Source organism: Artemia sp. Qi Xiang Cuo, chromosome 1 (assembly GCF_049724085.1).
Source record: "Artemia sp. Qi Xiang Cuo chromosome 1, ASM4972408v1, whole genome shotgun sequence".
In the NCBI taxonomy this organism is placed as follows: Eukaryota; Metazoa; Arthropoda; class Branchiopoda; order Anostraca; family Artemiidae; genus Artemia; species Artemia sp. Qi Xiang Cuo.
The window spans coordinates 54581683-54602585 of record NC_142794.1 but is presented as its reverse complement, the minus strand read 5'-3'; the positions used below and the strand labels follow the sequence as shown (position 1 = coordinate 54602585).

General features: G+C 34.6%; 1 protein-coding gene across 2 annotated transcripts in view; it reads right to left on the bottom strand.

Moving 5' to 3' along the window:
• LOC148956489 (piwi-like protein Ago3) overlaps positions 1-20903 on the bottom strand; it is a 59281-nt gene that overhangs the window by 18327 nt on the left and 20051 nt on the right. For both annotated transcript variants that reach the window (XM_089108360.1, XM_089108353.1), the window contains exons 4-7: positions 18718-18924; positions 11986-12219; positions 6844-7759; positions 870-1045 (exon numbers count right to left, since the gene is read on the bottom strand). In XM_089108360.1, coding sequence (XP_088964486.1) covers positions 870-1045; positions 6844-7759; positions 11986-12219; positions 18718-18924 — 1533 coding nt within the window. The remainder of the gene's footprint in view (positions 1-869; positions 1046-6843; positions 7760-11985; positions 12220-18717; positions 18925-20903) is intronic.

Sequence of the window (20903 nt, the reverse complement as noted above, 5' to 3'; positions counted from 1 at the left end):
TCCAAGAAACAAGAACAAGTACAATATCATAAGCTGTTGCTTAAAAGTATACTATATACTATGTTTGGATCCAAAAGCTGGGATCCATTATCCAAGGAAACAAGTACGATATCATAAGTCGTCGCTTAAAGGTAATACTATATACTATGTTTGGATCCAAAAGCTGGGATCCACTATCCAAGAAACAAGAACAAATACAATATGATAAGCTGTCGCTTAAAAGCATACTGCATTGCAGATTATGTAACGGAACATGGAGTGCGAGTGGATTCATTCAATTCCTGTTTAGAAAAGATTTCGAGCAAAATGAACTAGCTACTTAAGTCTGAGATCTTGCAGTCTTATGTCAAATTAAATAAGCCTATGTCAAAAATTAAATAAGCCCTTACACAGCACCTGTTCCTGCCAGATAAGTAACATATGCTACGCATCTATAATGTCTAACTTTGAGGTATATTACACTGATTTCTTGGGCATCGTGTTAAGCTAAAGCTCTCACTGCCTTATTGTTTTAAGAAAGAAGAGGGAAGAAAATACGAAACATGGTCAGGAACATTTTTTGTTTTGCATTACTGAAAGACTGGAACAACAATACAGAACATCAAGGGGTACAGGTATGATGATTATTCATTTTAAAGGTAGATATCACAACGTATTAGCATTAAGTCTGAATAAGCCGTCATTACTTTTATTATTTTGTCTCCAGCAAAGATTGGTCTTTCAATATTATTTTTATCATCCATGTTAAAAATATAGAACTCTACCAAAAGCAACCGCAGCATAATGTAAAATTTATCCCATTTCCAACGAACTGTGCATTTGCCTGTATATTTAGAATCAAAGAGAAGAATACTCAAAGAAATAATTACATCAAAATAGGCTTTGATAGCCCCTTGAAATGCCAGCTTTAATGCATCAGCAAGCTCTTGTCCAGCTTCTTGAAAAGCTGCTTTGGAAAACCAACGGGTGGCAAAATCGTTGATGCTGGCCACAAATCCCACCACTGAACGTCCTTTCCTTGTCGGATCGTGGTACGTATCCATCCCTTAAGAATAAAATGATATATGGTCACAAGTTTTTCTCATTGTACAGTTTTTTGTATTAGATAACAATAATGTCATCAATCTATCATAACCGATATTTATCAATAGTAACGGGACTTCTATGAAACAAAAGTGTTTTCAGTCGTACGCATAAAACAAATCTACTTTTTATACTGATTCTACACAGGTTTGTAGTGCTACTTATTAAAAAATACTTATGGAATTACATTCTCGAGATTTTGGAGAAAGAAAAAAAACGTAAAACAGTTCTATCTTTATAACAATTACACGATCAAACTTAACATGTCAAAGAACCATGTAGTAAGGGTTTCACCTCTACATCTACAACAATATGGAATTTCCCAAAGACTGGAAGGAACAATACAGAACATCAAGGGGTAAAGGTATGATGATTATTCATTTTAAAGGTAGGTATCACAACGTATTAGAATCCAAGGCTAATTTAAAGCGGGAATTTGGGATCATAACAGAACTGCCACAAAATTTCTTTGTCATCACGGTTCATGTCGTTGACTGTCCTGTCATTGCTAACAATTAATCTGAAAAGTATCATTGTTTGTTGCGGTTTTTTTTGTCAAAGGACACAGTCGCACTGTTGTTGTTTTTTCTGTCTTCAGACAAAGCGTGATTTTTCTTGTCATTGCATAAATTGTCGTCTTTTTTTCTGTTGCAGACAGTACGTCATAGATTTTTTTTCTGTTGTAGCAAAAAGTGTCTTTGTTTTCCTGTCTTTGAACAAAGTCCTGTTGTTTTTTCGGTCACGGCAATAAGTGTAATCGTATTTTTCTACCGATGGACAAATTGTTTTTGTTTTTTTCTATCATTGTAAAAAGTGTCATTGCTTTTTTTTCCTGTAACCTTACGAAGTTCCACTGTCTTTCCTTGTATTTTTTTTTTCTCTGTTCAAAAGGTATCATCGCCTTTAAATCATAGAATGAAGAATTTCCAACTTTTCCAACGATAGACATGATTTCCAGAGATTTATTTAATCCATAGGAGATTGCAACAAATACTCTGGTATATAGTTAGTATGTATTGATACTCTAATGATTTAATCCATAGGAGATTACAACAAGCCGCATATATAATTAATATATATTAATAATTATAAATTTTACAACGATATACACGACTGACATCAAGGGACGATAAAAATCATATAATAAAACATGGACGCTTGAAAATATTTTAATGAAGGCACAAATTCGAAGACTAAAAAAGCTCGAAAACCATGTGCAAAAATGTAGAAACAAATACCGTTAAAATTCAAGAATTATGGGAAGATTAGAGAAGCTACTGTTCGGGCGAGGGGGAGGGAACAATTGCCCTAGTAGATTATACAAGTGTTATTTTTTTAATTTCCATTAAACAATAAAAAAAAAGTAAATACCACAGACCCCTACATTTTGGAAAAAAAAATCTGTTTAGTATGTCCTGTTTTAAAAATCGAAACAATCCTTGCCTCCTCTTTCCCGCATGTTTTTATGAATTGGCAACAATCTCTTTTTGGATTTTTACATAATCTATTTCGTTTCGACATTTTTTGTGTGATTTGTTTTCTGGCAATCACAATAAGAACCATTGTAATGAGTTTCATTTCTTTTCCTTCTTTTGGTCATCGGGACAAAGTGTCATCTTCTTTTTTTGTCATGGGACAAGGTGTCATTGTTTTAAATACAGTAAAACTCTTTTCTATTCGGTGCCTTCGACCACCCACATGGTTTTTAGGACTAATCTGTAACGGTCAACTGGAAGGATATTAGTCAAGTCATATTAGTGGTTAGACCTCAGAATTTGAGACAGCCAGCTATAAACTCGTAAAAACCTTAATTATGACACCCTAAAACTTGTCTCCGACCCTATCTATCACAGTATTGCCGCGACTTCAGAATTTAGAGGTGAAAAAATCGGTGTTTTGCAAGTTTTTTTTTTTTAAATATCTTGGGTCCGGTGGGCTTTATGCTATTTGTATTCATTAAAAGTATTAAAAAGGACTAAATTTTCTACATTTTTGTTTAAGTGTTGTTTTTTTTTACATTCAACCGTTTTAGACAGAGGACAGTGAGTGCGCGGTGTTTATCTGTATTGAATATTGTTCTAAATTCACCGGTAATCCCGATCAAAACCATGCTGCATACAGTACAACAAAATATTTATAAATGCTTAATCATAACTAATTTTTATTTTATAATAATTATTACATTACATTTGATAATTTTTGATATAATTACAATACTTTAGTTGTATTTAAATGATACTCTCATTTATACTAAAAATAATTAAGTAATAATCTTGTTAATCCGTAAACTTTTAGATTCTTTCACAACGTTAAAATTCATGCCTGGGAATAACAGGGACCCCTATTATTTAGTAAAGCCCTTTCTATTTATTATAGTTGCAGCTGGAACTACGGCCCATTGTAACCATAAAAGCGCATTTTAGTCGGTGCACGGTTAACTTCTCTATTTTTAATCTAGGAGGGAAAATTTGGCGGACACATCCCCCCCCTTACCTAAAACCACTGTTCTTCTCTTGAAACTATCTATAGCATTAACAAGTCTAAAAAATATCATCATGCTAAGTAATTTGCTCTCTTTTGACCCTTTAGTTCTCATGAATTTACTCTCTCGAGTGCTTGATTCTGCCAATAGAAGAGCTTTAGCAAAAGTCCTATCCCTTCGTGATATACCAGATAAGTAGGTTAAAGTGACTAGTGCTTAGTAAAGTGATGAGTGCTATGCCCGAGAATTTAATCTGACCAAAAGGATGGGATACTTAGACAGGGAGTAGGGCTGATGATAAATAACGAAGCTGCAAGGCTCAGTTTACTTGTTGAATAATAAATTGACAAAGAGTACACAAAAAAGCACATCCCCCCTCCTCTCCCCCGAGAGACTCCATGGCTAAGAAAACGGAGAAAGAAAATAATATAATACATCGTAAAACAATTTGTGGCCTATATTTCATTTATAAATTTAGGTTGTGAAAATATTAATTCATGCTTTGGTTGGGAAATTATTAAAGGTAGATGCTAGTTGTTCATTTTACGACAATAAAGTTAAAGGTATGAGTCATAGTAGTATATTATAATCATAGCCAGGGGACTCTAAATCTTCTGTAGAAGGTTCTCGGCCATGGCAACTCTAATAATGTCTTTTTATTTCAATCCGACGCAATTTTATACGGTGTTTCAGGCTATTTTTCGGAATCCCCATAAATTTGCATTCAAAATAATATTTTACAATTAAGACTAATCATTACCATTCCTGAATCAGCAACAAATGGCAATTTTTTTGTCACAGACCAGAGTTCATTGAAACACAGAGTTTTTTTTTTTTTTTTTTTTTTTTTTTTTTTTTTTTTTTTTTTTTGGTTACTATGAGACGTGGTTTTTTCTTTACTAGGTTGCAGCTGTCACTGCAGCCGATGACACAGAAAAAGAGAAACACATCAACAAACAAAAACAAAGACAAAACAAATGAAGAATAAAAGCCTGAAAAGAGAGAAAAATGGAGCGAATTTATTAGCGAGAATCTTTACTTTTGAGGCTGGAAATTCTAAATTGGTTCCTTCTCTTTGATTGCATCCTTTTTGCAAGGTGTCTTTACTGATATTGTCAAAGTCTAGTTCTTTAATTCGCAATCTTTCTAAAGATTGCAACCAGCTCAATGCGATATGCTCTTGGCCTTTTATAATTTGTTTTTACCTAGATAGAAAATCACTTGATGATCTTGATGACCTTTTTATATTTTACACATAGGACATGCCCAACTGAAAGCAAATGGAAGTTATCTTCTCTCAACGGTTCCATAGTCTTTTTTTTATAGTAAATAGAACATATTGCGGTTTTACTAGACGAATTCCATTTTTTCTAAAATCAAAGCAAACACTCGCCACATCATCATCATACATTTGTGCTCTAAGAAAATTATCTGGGCAGCATTGGCTGACCAAAAATGCAAAGGACAAAAACGTACTGCATGGCCTTTAAAGCCGCATTGACCATAGATATAATTAAATCTATCAATTTAATTGGTCCTGCGGCAATTCAGTGGCTAGAACTGGTCTTTGTCGTTTTCTTTGGTCTTCTAAGCGAGGTCTTTTTAGTTCAGGGGCTTCATTCATCTATATTGTTACTGATTCTTCCGCTTGAGACTAATTCCCGCGCCAGATTATAGTCACACTTGTCGATAAAATCAAAATTATGCATGACTACAGCGACATTAAACTTTGGAGGGGGCAGATACATCAAAGGGTGCATTTCAGTGCCAAAACATCCTGAATCTCATTGAGCCTTCAGATAAATGCAGAATTCGTTCTAAGGAAGGGGTGGAGGGCAGTTAGAAACTAATATTGAATCCCCCTTGATTTCTAGGAATATTTCTGGTCTACGCTGTTATTATGAAAGAAAAGACATAATTTCTTCGTTCATAATTTCTCGAGGTGAACATTGTTCAACTTTCAAACTAATTTTTTTTTATTGACCAATCAGAGTCAAGATTTAATTCATAATTTTTACAACTAGAAAAAATAGAACGTAGAACAGTGGGCTTTCTATCTGGGAGAAAAATCTGACAAAAGTCAAGAAGACTTAGTATTAGTAGAGAACAGTTGGACGCAAATTAGTGTTGGTGCAAACTATTTAAAATAATTTCTAGCAATTTTAATTTTTTGCTTTTTAAATGCAAGTGTGACGCTAAAATCAAGAAAATAGCCTTGTTATTCATGATATTTGGCTTTCTTTATCGATAGATGCGACTATGATGTGGCACGGGCATAAGCCTGCAATATATGACGTCATTCGTGTATATCTTGTATATTATGACGGAGCTTTGCCACAAGTTGGGATCGAGAGTATTCGAGGCAGGGGAATCTTGACGTTGTATTATTACACTGTCATCTAAAGTGCATATGCTTATATTATTTGAAAGCAAAGGAATATTCGGAACTGGTAGAAAATTTGGTGTCGAATTTATGTGGCAAAAGTACATACAAATAATAATAAAAAAACACACACACACACCACATAAAACAAAAAGTTATGACACTTTTGACAATGAAGTGAAAATCGAGGGCACAATAGTTTGTTGGCTAGATGTTATAGAGCCGTCCTACCAAAGACAAGAAAAAAAAAACTAACGAAAATTTGAAAGGAATTAAAACACAAAAATCAAATCTCGATTTTTAGCCAGTTATTTTACGCGACATTTACGCCATCTAGCAAAAGCTCCCGAACTATGAAAATTTACAAAATCTAGAAAAAGAGTGCAAAAAATGTGATTACTTGGACTATCTGTCTTGGCTTTTCTCTTTCTACAATTAGCCATGTCTTGATGCAACCTATGCAACCTACTGCAAAATACTTGATAACTTCAATTCAAAATCAACGGAAAATTTATAAAAATATGTGAAAAAGAGTGCAATCTTGGTCAAATGTATACCACCGGATTTAGCATCTCTAACAGCACGACAATTGAGGTCAGCCTTCTATATTAAGATATCAGTCTTGACGCATGGAATAACCAATAATAGAACATTCCAGTTTCCAAGGGAACAGTGTTATGTCGTAGTGCGTTCTGCTGAAGGAACTCGAAGCAGAAAGTGTGAAAAATAAAAAATTGTGCTTTGCTAAAACGACAATTCAAAGGCGTAATTTTAGTGGATAAAAGACTTTTATACAATATTTAGATTTCTCCTGCATACTGTAGAGAAAATAAACTTGCACTTCAGGCTTGTATCTACTAAAATTGTCTGAATAATAAAATGTGCAGACACTCACCAATGAACATGGTCTTTTTTAGTGGGATTCCAACACCCCAAAGTTCTCCTCCTAGCTTGCAGTTGATTTGCAATGCGATTTTTTGGGTGACTGACCTCAACTTGTCCGGCTTGCAGATGGTTTTATCATTGATACATTGGGACGCAATTGGTTGTTCTGCACAACAAAGCTTCTTAACAGCTGAATATCTGTCCTCCCTCATCGTGGGAAAAACGCAAACGACAAGCTGGAGCTCTGGTTTAATAAGACGTTTCAAGGTGTTGATGTACTCTGAAGCGCTATCACTTCTCAAACCTTCAACTCTAGGCCTCGAAATTGTCATGCCCAGTTCCATGCCACATTTCAAAAGAGTATCAATAAAATTATTTACATTTCCACGATTTTTTTCACAAAAAACCACAGCCCAGTTTAAAAGATCAACAGAACAAAGCATCTTGGCCCTGGTCAAATCTCTGGAAAAGTCAGCTTTATCACCGGTACTAACCGATCTTCCAGCTCCAACCAAAATCTTCTCTGGCCCAAAATTTCGGCCTTCCATTCGTAATGGTTTTGTGTCAAGCTTTAATCCCCAATCTTCTAATATTTTTTTTGCAGTTTGACAGTTATTTATTCGTTGGATGAAGTCATCCAATCGACCAATACGATCAACTGGTTTAACTCTTGTGAAACCAGATATGTCTTTCATTATACGGAAGTCATTTTTCATTGCATCCGTAATACCAGTTAGAGAGCAAACTTCGGGAACAAGGATAATAGTTTCGGTTACATTTTCTTGTCCCCTTTTCTTCTTTTTTGGCCGGTGAACCAAAAGGGGTTGCTTCTCATCAACTATTCGGACTTGGTACTGGTCTAGTAAATGCTTTTTATAAGAGCAAGCGCTACCGTCTCTCTTTTGAAAGGTGTCGTTCGGATTTAACTAAAAATAAATGAAAAATAAAAAATATCAGTCATATATGTTTCATTGGATAAAAAAAATTCTGAAAAGGAAAGAAAACTATATGTATATTATATATATAGATACATGTAGACCCCGGTGCCGCGCCAATGAGGGAAGACCGGCGGCGGCTAAGCCAAAACAGCGCGCCGCCGCCGCACCGCCGGTAAGCTGTCGGCGGCGCGCCGCCGGCGCGATCAATGTTGACCGCAAACAATAATGTTTTTATCAGTCTTCCTCAAATCACAGCTTAAATTTACAACAGATTCGAGCCTATTAATGAGTTCAAAAATTCGCAAGTCGCTGGCTGGAAACTGGTCTTCTTCGTTATTCATCAAGGGAAGTAGAAATCTGGTAGAAACGAAATGGCTGTGGCGTTTCAGAACCCTTCCATAATATGAGAAGTTGAAGTATCTATTAGCTATGTAGTCTTAACATAAATAATTATCAAAATTAGTAGTTTTTTTTTTCATCGAGCATTACTGCATACAAAACTTCAAATACCGTATCACAAAATTCGTCAGTTATCTTGGTAAAAACTTTGAATATAACTTTGAACTTAAAAGCTTAATTTTTTCATAATGCCCTTTGCCTATATCTGTTTTGTCACCTTTAAAACAGTTGAAATGGGCGACTTTGATATTGATTGTTTTTTTGTTTTTTTTTGCTCTTTTGGATTCCTAAAAAACCTTCTTGTATTAAAAACTGGTTTCTAATAATTCAAAAAAATGCATTTAAAGTTTTTTTTGGCTTCTTTATAGAATATATGTCAAGTTGGCTAAGGCTCAGCTGCTGCTTTTTTATTGCTTTTGGCTGCTGTCTAAGATATTATTCATTTTTTCTTTTAGGGATTTATTCCAAATTATACTCATAAATACCTAATATCAGTCAAATTATAAACTGCATCTAAAAGGAGTAAATTTATCAAATTGAAAAATACATGATGAACACTTTAATTACAATGAAACAAAAAACACTTAATGGTTTATTCGGTATGAAGACAGATTAAATGCCAGCTATTTTCTGGTAAAAAATGAAAAGCTCATGCGTTTTAAATGTAATTAAATGAAATAATATGCAGACTGAAATAGCTCCAGGAAGATGTTGAGATTTTCATCCTAGTCCGTCACTTTTAATCCAAGCAAAATATTAGGACGCTTAGTATCAGTTATTGAGTTTAAGCTTTGATTTCCAAATGCTCACAAAAATTACCAAATTTAAGAAAGTCGCAACAATGAGTCACCTGTGGTCAAAAAGACTCCTCTCTGATCCCCACCCAGGCTCAAAGCTTCTGTTATGGCCATATCCATGGAAATCTCCAAAGAGTTTCTTTTTAAAATCGCTTTCAAGCGTAGTTAGGGGTATTTAACCTTTTTTGCTTTCTTCAAAGCTTTGATAAAAGTTTTATAATATTCCAAATGTTACATTTGTTATATCTGTGCATATTTTTGGTAACCATTTGTGGGGTGATCGAATTCTTTAAACCATTGTAGATACGTAAGAACGTTGCAACACCTAGTACCCTGAGGTCATAAGACTGTCAAAGAATCCTCCTTGAACCTCTCAAATTGAAAGCTTTTACTATGACCTGGCCTTTTAATGTAACTTTGGCACTGGTACCAAGGGCGCCATTGTCACCCGAGCGCAATGTTAGGTGGGGATGTCGATATCACTTTCGTCACACCAATTCGTCTTAGTGCGAATCTGCCTGGTACTTATGAATGAATGTTTTCAAAGTAAACTCATTTCATCAATAAGAAAAAAAAAACGGGTTGGACGCATATGTCCCTTTCCCTTTGGACGATAAAACTATACAAGTTCTGTATCAAGTATAACTCACGAAAATCTTGTTAATTTTTGTCAACTTTTCAACTTTTTGGCATCCCTGCTTTCGATAAACAAATTTCGAGATATTATCATTTAAATCTAATACCTCCCTACCCCCCCCCTGGATACCCCCTTGATAGGATACCGTCTCAGCTTTACATTAGAAAATTAATTTACTTAATAATTAACTAGGTCACTATATAGTTGAAACAAACACGCAAAATAACGTTAAACAGCTAAGTGTTCATTGAAAAAAAAAATTGAGGGTATGAGTAAAGGGGTACAAAGACAACAACAAAAATGTCGAAATTATTCAGATATACCTCAAATTATTGGAAAACTGAGTCATAGATTCGCCGTGGCATTCAATAAAATTCAAAGAATATAATTAAAAGGGAGCACACACAAAAGCCAAATTAGGCCAGTAGCCTATGAGAAATCGCAACATACCCAAGACATTGAACAAGTTCCAAGGGGGGGCCCTGGGTCTATCAAAATATTTCAATGGCTTCCCCGGGAATTTTATATCATTTTTTTTTCTGTCTCCACTTTAAATGAAAAAATAATTATCTTTTTGGCATCCCTGCTTTCAATAAAAAAATTAGGTATTATCATTTTAAAATGATAGCTTCCTATCCCCCCCCCCCCTATAGGCAATAATTTACAATTTTTATGAATCATATTTTTGGGGTAACTTCAATTTCAATCTTTAATTCCCCAACCTTGTACATAGCTTAGTCTATCGCTAAATTTTGTCTCCATAGAAGGGTTTTTTTTTTGGGGGGGGGGGGGGGGTTTAGTGTGAATCTGCCAGGTACTTGTGAATGAATGTTTTCAAATTAAACCCGTTTCATCAATAAAAAAAAAACCGGTTGGACGCATGTCCCTTTCCCTTTGGACAATAAAAACATGCAAGTGCTGTATCAAGTATAACTCACGAGAATCTTGCTAATTTTTGTCAACTTCTCAACTTTTTGGCATCCATGCTTTCAATAAAAAAAAAAAAAATCATGGTACTATCACTTAAATATAATAACTCCCTATCCCCCCCCCCCTATGGATACTATCTTGATAGGATACCGTCTCTGCTTTAAATATAAAAAATAATTAACTTATTGGCACCCCTGCTTTCAAAAAAAATTGAAGTATTATCATTTAAATATGATTGCTCACTACCCCCCCCCCCCTCCCCCCTCTGGATACCACCTTGATAAAATGCCGTCTCTGCTATAAATTAAAAAGAAAAGTTTCAGAAAGAAGATTGTATTTTCTATCAGGCGTTCAACAATTGAGTATTAAACATTAAGAAAATCTTATCTAAAAACAGCCAAAAAAATAAAAAAAAATCAGCAAACTTACAATTCAGTTGTAGAAACAATTTGTCGGCTGTCAATCTTAAAATTAAACTAAAGGCTGGAGTTGTATAGTAGTAAATGGGTTCTATAATTCTATTCAACTTGAAAATAAAATTCTTGACTACGAATGATGTAAGAAATAGCGATTGGGAAACTGCATTCCAAATGATTTAAACTCATTTCAAAAAGACGATACTTTTTTTGTCAACATATGAAGAACTGTGTATATTGTAATATTTGCAATTGCATATTGCATCTGTCTGGTTTTTATGCAAAGTAACAAAAGAGACGAAAATTAACGAATAAGATACTAGTGAAGAATTATGGTATTCAAAGTAATATTTGGCAGGGAAAGTCACTGGTGATAAATCGCTAGGGGTGGCACCGTGATTGCGTGATTTTCGGGAATTCGGGGAACCAAATTTTTTTTCGGGGTGACGCATAGATTTTCGGGGAAATACCCGAAAATTCCGGGAAAGTGAAAGCAAGTCTTGATTTCTAATCAGGAAAATCGAAATACTAAACCACACGAGAAGGAAAAGCTCCAACTTTGCGGTTGACACAATAAAGGATTGCCGCAAAATTAATTTAAAGTCGACCGAACGCCGCCACCTCTGCCAGCGGCGTTGCAACACTTCGGCAGCGGTCGACCGGGCTTATTGTCGGCGGCGTTCGGTCGATCCCCCGGCGCGGCGCCGGGATCTAGATACATGTATATAACAACCGCAAAAATAGAGTAACTTCGTGGCAATGCAAATCAGTAATAATGAATCAGGGTATATCAAAAACTAACGTCAAAAGCAGTAAGGCAGGAATAAAAAAAAAAAAAAAAAAAAAAAAAAACTAGAAGAAAGAACTTGATAATATTTCCCAGAAATTTAGAAGAACTTGACAATATTTCCCACTTTCATCAATTTAAACTTTAATCTTAATAGTTTTATATTGTTCTTTTTTTCTCCATATAAAGAAGAGGATCAGTACAAGGATCCCAAGTAAAATGCCAAGCAACAAAAATAAAAAACTTACGCTGAAGTCAATGTCATCTATACGGTATGTTTTATTATTGTAGCGGGTCATAACGACCTGGCCAAGCAACTCCTTTTTAATTTGTTCTTGAACCTGGTCTTTCGGGAATCGTTTGTAAATGCTTTTCATTGCTTCAAAAGCATTGGCTCGACGCAATACTTTGTGGCTAACATCAACTTGGACCATGATACCACCTTCATATTCTGCAATAGCAGTCACGAACCCAGGCAAAATCTAAACAGGTATTAATAAATTTCTGTTACTAGACATCAGCAGAGACATTAAAGCTCTATCTTTGTATATATATATATATATATATATATATATATATATATATATATATATATATATATATATATATATATATATATATATATATATATATATATATATATATATATATATATATATATATATATATATATATATATATATATATATATATATTATCGAGGCATTAGTCTGGTCTCTGTAGGTAGCAAATTGCTTAGTAATATGATACTTTTTAGACTGAGAGATGCCGTAGACAAAGTTTTAAGAGAAGAGCAGTGCGGTTTTAGAAAAGGTAGAGGATGTGTTGACCAAATTTTCACTCTTAGGTTAATAATTGAGAAGTGCCTAAGTTTTCAAACACCTTTGGTCCTCAGTTTTATAGATTATGAGCAAGCGTTCGATTCTGTTGATAGAGGAGCTTTAGTAAAGGTTTTATCCTTGTATGGTATATCAAACAAACACATTAAAATGATTAGTACTATATACCAGAGTAATACAGCTGCGGTCTAGGAAGGAAATGAGGCTACCAGCTGGTTTCGTGTTAAGCCAAGAGTTAAGCAGGGTTGTGTTCTATCCCCCTTTATATGGATTATTTTGATGGACTTTGTTTTAAGAAGCACAGGAAAGGCAATGGGAGACCACGGAATCAAATGGGGAGGAAAAAGTCTCCTGGACTTGGATTATGCTGATGATTTAAGCATCCTAGATGAAAGTGTGAGCAAAATGACTGAAGTGTTAGAGGTTTTGCGAGTTCAGGGTGCTAGTATTGGTTTGAAAATTAATGTTAGGAAGACTAAGTCACTAAGGCTAGGAATAAGTGAAGATGAAAAGGTGACGTTGGGTAATGAAAAGATTGATCAGGAGGAGCAGTTTCACTTACCTTGGTAGTATTATTAGTAAAGATGGTGGGAGCAGTGAAGATGTTAAAAATAGAATAGCCAAGGCTCAGGGTGTTTTTTCGAAGTTAAAAAAAGTATGAAAGCATATGAAGATAAGTCTGCAAACCAATATTTTAATCTTATAAGCTATAGTTATGACAGTGGTCAAATATTGCTCTGAAGCATGGACGCTCCGAAAAGCGGATGAAGATTTGCTAGATGTTTTCCAGAGAAATAGCTTAAGGATTGTTCTCGGTACCCGGCTGACTGACCGTATTTCAAACAATAGGCTATACGAAAAATGTGGTTCAATACCGCTTTCTAGGTCTATAATGAAAGAAAGATTGAGGTGGTTAGGGCATGTTGTTCGGATGAGGGATGACAGATTGCCAAAGAGTGTTCTTTTCGGCCAACCATCTAGGGCTAAACGGAAAGCAGGTCGTCCCGTCTGGGTTGGGAGGACGTCATAAAGAAAGATTTAAAGGAAATGGGAACTTCGTGGACGGGTGTAAAAAGGAGGCTTTGAATAGATTGGGGTGGAGGAGGAGCGTGCGTAGCTGCATTGGCCTCAGGCGGCTTGGTGCTGCGATGAGTTGTTAGTAGTAGTAGTGTATATATATATATATATATATATATATATATATATATATATATATATATATATATATATATATATATATATATATATATATATACAAATCTTGATTCGGAATCACAAACACTATAATATACAGATCCAAGAAGCACAGTGGGTGTATTATCTCTTTGATATACCTTGATTAAGCACAAACTACAAACAACAAATTAGCCTCTCTAACAAAAGAAATTAACTGACTGCACAGTGATTTTTTAATAACACACAGAAAATCATTGAGTTGCAGAGCAGCTCTACAGCTTCTTTTTTTTTTTTTTTTTTTTTTTAGTCTGTAGCTTGGTAATGGTATCAGCTAATTTTTCCCTTTGGATTTCTTTTTCTTTCTTTATGGGGATTGTCAAACATATGATAAAAGTTTCTAGGAAGCTTGCAACATTCCCAGCAATTTTTCTGAAAATATGATTATTGTTCTTGCTAAAAAATTATACGAAATTGATGACAAGATCTATTAACAGGTCCTAATAGCGTTTAAGTGTCTCTAACTTCATCATGTTCCAAACAAAATTGTATTTATACCGGCTTTAAGGTCAACCCCAGCAGCTTCAAATTTCATACTTCGAAATTCCCCCCAAAAACCTTTACTTCTTTATATCTACTTCAAGTCTTTCGAGTTATATAATCTGGTTACTGTCACTTAGTTTTCATTTCGTCCTATTTCTCAATCTCCTTGTCATTTTCTCATGCTTCTTAAGTTCCGTTTCTTCCTCCTTCTCTATACCTCTGTCTTCTCTTCTGTATTTTCTCAGACTTCAATTTTTTGAAAAAAAAAAGAACGAAGCTCTAATTTACAACACAAACAAACAAGTAGAAAAACAGGGAAATTTTTATACAAGACAGTGGAACGCTACTTTAAGTGAATATTTCGACCCTATATCCATGGGCCGTCCTCAACAAAACAGACGAAGAGAATAAAAACACTATAAAAGAAACTTACATTAAAATTCAATCATTAAAATTGTTTAAAAGAATTTTAAAACAGCCCTAATATCATTACTTCAAGGAAATTCAACCAGGACTGGTACTCCAAACGAAATGGACAGAGAACAATTCATTCAGATGGAATTAAAATATTTACAGACAAGCTTTTAAAGCTAGTCTCGCCTTCTTGGCAGCCAGCCTAGAAGGTCTATTCGTAATAGGTTGAGTGGAGTTATTTACTGGTTTTTTAATATAATTAGTTAACTCATTTTTAATTAAATTTGTATATAGGGCATTAAGCGAAAATTCCCCCAGATCTCTATTTGAAGAAATATTACTATTTATTTTTATTTTAATTTCAATTGCCTCTCAAACAACCTATTTTATGCCTAAATCATTGATAATAATGTAAGTTTCTTCAAAAAGCATTTTATGACTTGGGTTATCATATATTTGACTGCTTAAAGCAGAATCAAAAGAAATATTTGTACTATTAGAATTTAAAGCTTTAGTTATGTCATCTTTGTGTTGTTGCAGGCGTTTTTATAAATTTTGATGGGTTCTACCAACATAAAAATGGCCACAGTCACATGGTATCTGATAAACCCCTCTCTGGCGAGTAACTGGGGTTATATCTTTACCAGAGTTTAGAAAATTCATGATTTTAAAATTATTTGTAAATACGACATAAACATTATTTTGTGTGCAAACTTTTTTTAAACTTGTAGTGACTTTTGGAATATATGGAAAGAAAATTATATTAGAGGGCTTGACGGGAACTTCGCATTGCAAAAGACCCTTAATTTTACGGGAGTGTCTTGCCAATCTTCGGCTAATTGTATTGTTAATAAAGACAATAGGATAACCGTTTCCAAAAAGTATGTGTCTAATAAAATTTAGTTCACCTGTGATGTAAGATTCAGAGTAAATGTTTAGGGCACGGTCAACAAGAGATGTAACAACACCTCTTTTAACTTGTGGGGGGTGATTGGATTTAAAATGTAGATATCTGTTATTTTGTGTGGGTTTTCTGTAAATTGTAAAATCCAGTTTATCAATGTCACGAATAATTAAAACATCCAGAAACGGTAATTTATTTGCATATTCAATTTCTAAGGTAAATTGTAAATTTCGGTCATATGTATTAAGGTGATCTAGAAAGCCCCTAAGTTCATTTTCCCCATAATTCCAGAGCGATATTACATCATCCATATAACGCCCCCAACATACATGTTTTAAAAAATATGAATTTAAGGCCCAATTTTCGATCTGTTCTACATAAATATTTGCTAAAAACCTGGATAGCGGCGCCCCCATAGGGAGACCATTTTTTTATTGATAAAAAGAATTACGGAACTGAAAATACATTGAATACTTATTACAAATTTTGACTAAGGAACATTAAAACCTCACAATCTATTCCAGTTGTTGAATCTTCAATTAAATGATAGTTTTCTTCTATTTTATTTTTTAGTAACTGCTCAGATATTGCTACATCAATATTTGTGTACATTTGAACTATGGAGAAACTACTTACTATTGTATTTTCTGAAATGCCGGCACTTTTAGGTTTTTCTACTAAATCTACCGAATTACATATGTACGATTTTTGGGAATAAAGCAACTGTTTGAAGACTGTACATAACCACTTTCCAATATTGGAAGCAGGAAAATTTAGAAAAACACCTGCAACAACACAAAGATGACATAACTAAAGCTTTAAATTCTAACAATACAAATATTTCCTTTGATTATGCTTTAAGCAGTCACATATATGATAACCCTAGTCATAAAATGCTTTTTGAAGAAACTTGCCTTATTAGCAATGATTTAGGCATAAAACAGGTCGTTCGAGAGGCAATTGAAATTAAAATAAAAATCAATAGTAATATTCCTTTAAATAGAGATTTGGGGGAATATTCGCTTCCAAATTTAATTAAAAATGATTTGACTAATTATATTAAAAAAAACAGTAATAACTCCACTCAACCTATTACGAATAGACCTTCTAGGCTGGCTGCCAAGAAGGCGAGACTAGCTTTAAAAGCTTGTCTGTAAATATTTTAATTCCATCTGAATGAATTGTTCTCTGTCCATTTCGTTTGGAGTGCCAGTCCTGGTTGAACTTCCTTGAATTAATGATATTAGGGCTGTTCTAAAATTTTTTTAAACAATTTTAATGATTGAATTTTAATGTAAGTTTCTTTTATAGTGTTTTTATTCTCTTCGTCTGTTTTGCTGAGGACGGCCCTTGGATATACGGTCGAAATATTCATCTAAAGTTGCGTTCCACTGTCTTGTATAAAAATTTCCCTGTTGTTCTACTTATTTGTTTATGATGGAAAGGCAGTGTGGTCTTCGTCGCTATTTGAATTTACAACACCACATCACAACGTCGCAACGTCTCAGGTATCAGTGTACTCTGTTGAGACCTAGTCGGCAACTCACACCCAGCTAAGAAAAATCAATGCCGGTCAACTACTCTGCGTCTAGTTGAAGGTTTCTTGGTATAACACGAGCCCCAACACTGAAATCCTCACGACCTTCAAGGAGACAAAACTCTCTACTCAAGTAGAGATTCTCTCTACTCCGCCTTCCGCCAAGTACACTCACAATGAGTATCAAGGATTTCAACCCCTTGGAAAATGGCGGGCAACATTCTCCAGGGAAATCATGCACTAGATGGGGGAATGTAATAAGTCAAAGCCTCCTCAGGCGCAATAACTATTTAAACGGGGCATGCGAGCATAAAAAAAGAAAAGAAATTCTAACTATGGCCAAATAAGAGAGGGTATGTAACTTTGCTCTGACAGATGAATAACTTATCTCCTGATGTAAAAATCAGAAGAAAAAAACAAATTAAATTAAAAATCCTATTCATATATTTAAAAGTTGGGTTAATTAAGATTTAAAACATAACCTTTAACGTAGGGGAGGGGGGGCTATTTACACCGCTGACCCCATTTCGTTCCTACTAAATGCAGATAACACTGATAATATCACACACTAAATTTAAACATGAATAGGATTCTGGAATCACAGAGGAATGAGACTACCAGGTAATGGGATTAAAAATGCCAACTTTTCTACTAGTTTATCAAGCCACATGTCCCTCTTTACAAGCAAAAGTAAATTGATGGTAAGAATAAAATATAAGAGAAACTTTTTTCAGATCATGAGAAAGTACTTTATGAAACTTGGCACCAATTTCTTTTTTGCTTCAATAAGATCGTGCACTTTACTGATGCTAAGTAAACAGGTTACTTAAACTAAGATTAAGAAAAGTGCGTAAAAAGTTTAGATTTAAAGCAATAGTGAATATATCACTTTAAGGGAGTGGGAAATAAATGAGCAGAGGAAACCCCTAAAGAGAAGTGAAGTGAAAGCACTGTCTAGTGGACGTCAACTGAAGTATGTGATACATATTTTAGTTCTGGCCAGTAGATAACGAAAAAAAAAACTCAGTCCATCCAGAAACTGAGCTATTTCAGACTAAAGGAAAAACATCCTTCTTGTTTTGGTCAGTTTTCAGAATGGTAAAAACAGTTTAAAAATAGTACAATAGATATTGGACAAAGCCAAAAATGTATACTGTTTCTGGTCATCGTCTCCGATATCTATTGCATATAAACCGGTGTCCAATATCGTATAAAATTGATCCTAATTCTCTTAAGGAAGAGATGAAGTCAAAGGAGTGCAGACAGTCACGATTGATTTAGATTGTCTTACCAGTTGAATAAATTTTTTTTTAAATCGCTTTCGTGTGTCATTTTTAACTTATTGATGATCCGACTAGAGATCTATAATGGATTGCTTGGTATTGTCCTGTATCCTATTCATTCACTCAATACCAAAGCAACCCCTTAACTTTCTATCCAAGCATAAATTTATAAATTTTAAATAAACAAAACCAGCATCAACAGATTCATCCCCGCATCCCGCACCTCAAGTGGGTAAAGACATCCTCGGTTAAGAATGCCAGACCTAAGAAATCTGTCATGAACTTACTTCAAGGTTGTATTGCGGCACTGGCGTGGGTGTCTCCGTATCATAAAAGTTTCTGCCAATTTGTGTGAGATTAAGGGAGTCTAATACTCGACGAAATAAAATACCACACCAATGCATTGCTTCGGACATTTTCATTTGGTTCTTGTAGATAATTTTCATTTGAACCGCAGAATTGTCGCTTGGATGACTACATTCATAAACGTTTTCCTTGAACAAAATAAATAGTTTAACCATGGGCATACCTAAAAACAGAAGAAAGAGCGACAAAAACCAAACGGTTTGAGACGATTCAACAGGGGTATAAAAAGGATAATTATAAACGAAGCAAAACTAACTATAAAGAAGAAATTTCTTGACTCTATTACAAAGAAAAACACCCAAGTTTTGTAATTTGCTTGAGTGCGATAGTAAAAGAAACAATGCGTAATAAGCCAACTCAAGCTGAAAGCTGCATCTCATGACTGCTTTAAACATTAAACGTTTTTTTCAACCATTTTGAGCATTATTCTAGCTTTTTTTTCTGCATGAGAAGTTGTTTCAACGTTTTATAAGGCTAAAAAAGAATCAGTAAACGTTTTTCATTGCATATAGAATAAACTTGAATGTTGTACAGAGCTTATAATAGAGAAGGGATCATCTTCAACTCTAAAATGGTTTGAGTTACAATAATTTCACCTGAATGCCTTAGCTTGCAGAAACTGTATAATTAGTCCTAACTAGACTCAACCAACGATTACATTATTTTTTTTAATAATCACACAAAAATAATGACAATTCTACTAAAAAAGGTGTATATTTGCAATTCTGTTTCAATAGATGCTTGTAGCTTAAGTAGTTTAGCTTATTTCAGTTTAAACAAAACAACAATTAATTTTATGAATATACCATACATATATATCACAGTCTACCAAAAAGCAACTCCTGATGGCTTTTGTTGCCTCCTGTGCCTATCCAGACAGCTCAGGCCTTCTGCCCTTGCATGCCATACTTCAAAGTGAAGTTAAAAAAAATATCCTTGAAGTAAAATGTTATTGATCGTAATATTTTACAGCCATATCATGTTTCCAATATTTTCTGCAAAACTTTTAACATTTTTAGCTTAAATATTTCATTTGTTATTATGTACAACACAGGATTGTAGCTATGACGTTTCATTGCCAGGTTTTTTTTCAAACAACAACGAGGCGGGAAATAAGCGAGGGTCGAAGGTCCGAGTAAGCCTTAGGAGACTAAGGAAACATCCGGCCCATCAGGTTAAGACAGTGAAAGTAAATAAGCCAGAATATCATGTCAAGCAAATCAAGGGCCACTTGCGAGGGCCAAAGGCTCTTCCCAGGAAAGGGAAGCTAGGTCAAGAGTAGGCAAAGTCAGTTCTTTCGCTAGTATATCTTCTATATACGCATAAACACAAGTGTCTATTTATCCTTCTAGTGATTTGGATCTAAACTATTCAAGCTATAAACGTGATCTTAATGCAAAGTAGTTTTGGAACCATGGGAATGCGAATAAATCTATAAAAATTTGTTAAGCCACAGTTATTCAATTTTATAGGAGACACCACCCCTTTCCAACCCCTCCGGAGTGTAGGTTCCCATATAGAACACTATTCATAGGGCCAGTACTTTGTCTAATGGGATAATTGTTTTGTGGACCTCTTTCTACTTAGGCCCAATTACTATGGTTGGCGATTTTAGCCTCCAGTCCTCACTAATAAAACCTTACTTTGCTTTGCCAGAGGCTATGTTTACATTACTGCTCTAAAGGTCTTAAAAGTAATAAGAAATACTAAAGCACGCCTAACAGTATTAAAAAATTCATTACGGTGCTAGCCGTATACTCCCCTGCGGGAAATCCCCCCTCCCACGACGGAAAATTCCCTCCGTTGAAAATACTACTACTACTAACAATTCACCGCAGCACCAAGCCGTTTGAAAACGGCCCTTTTTTTAGCCCCATTGGCTAGAGGAGGGACCAATATCAAAAGGACTAATCCTTTGAATAATTTTTAGTACATGAGTCCCCTTGGACTAAGGACTTGCGTTCCAAATTAAAGGCCTAAGTTCCAAACTAACCAGGGAAAAAAGGTTTTAGTTTTTTTTTTTGCTCATTTCCGGGCTCCTACCGCTTCCACTTCTCACAGCAAAATGTTGATGACCATTTTAACCAAGAAAATAATCCTTAAAGTT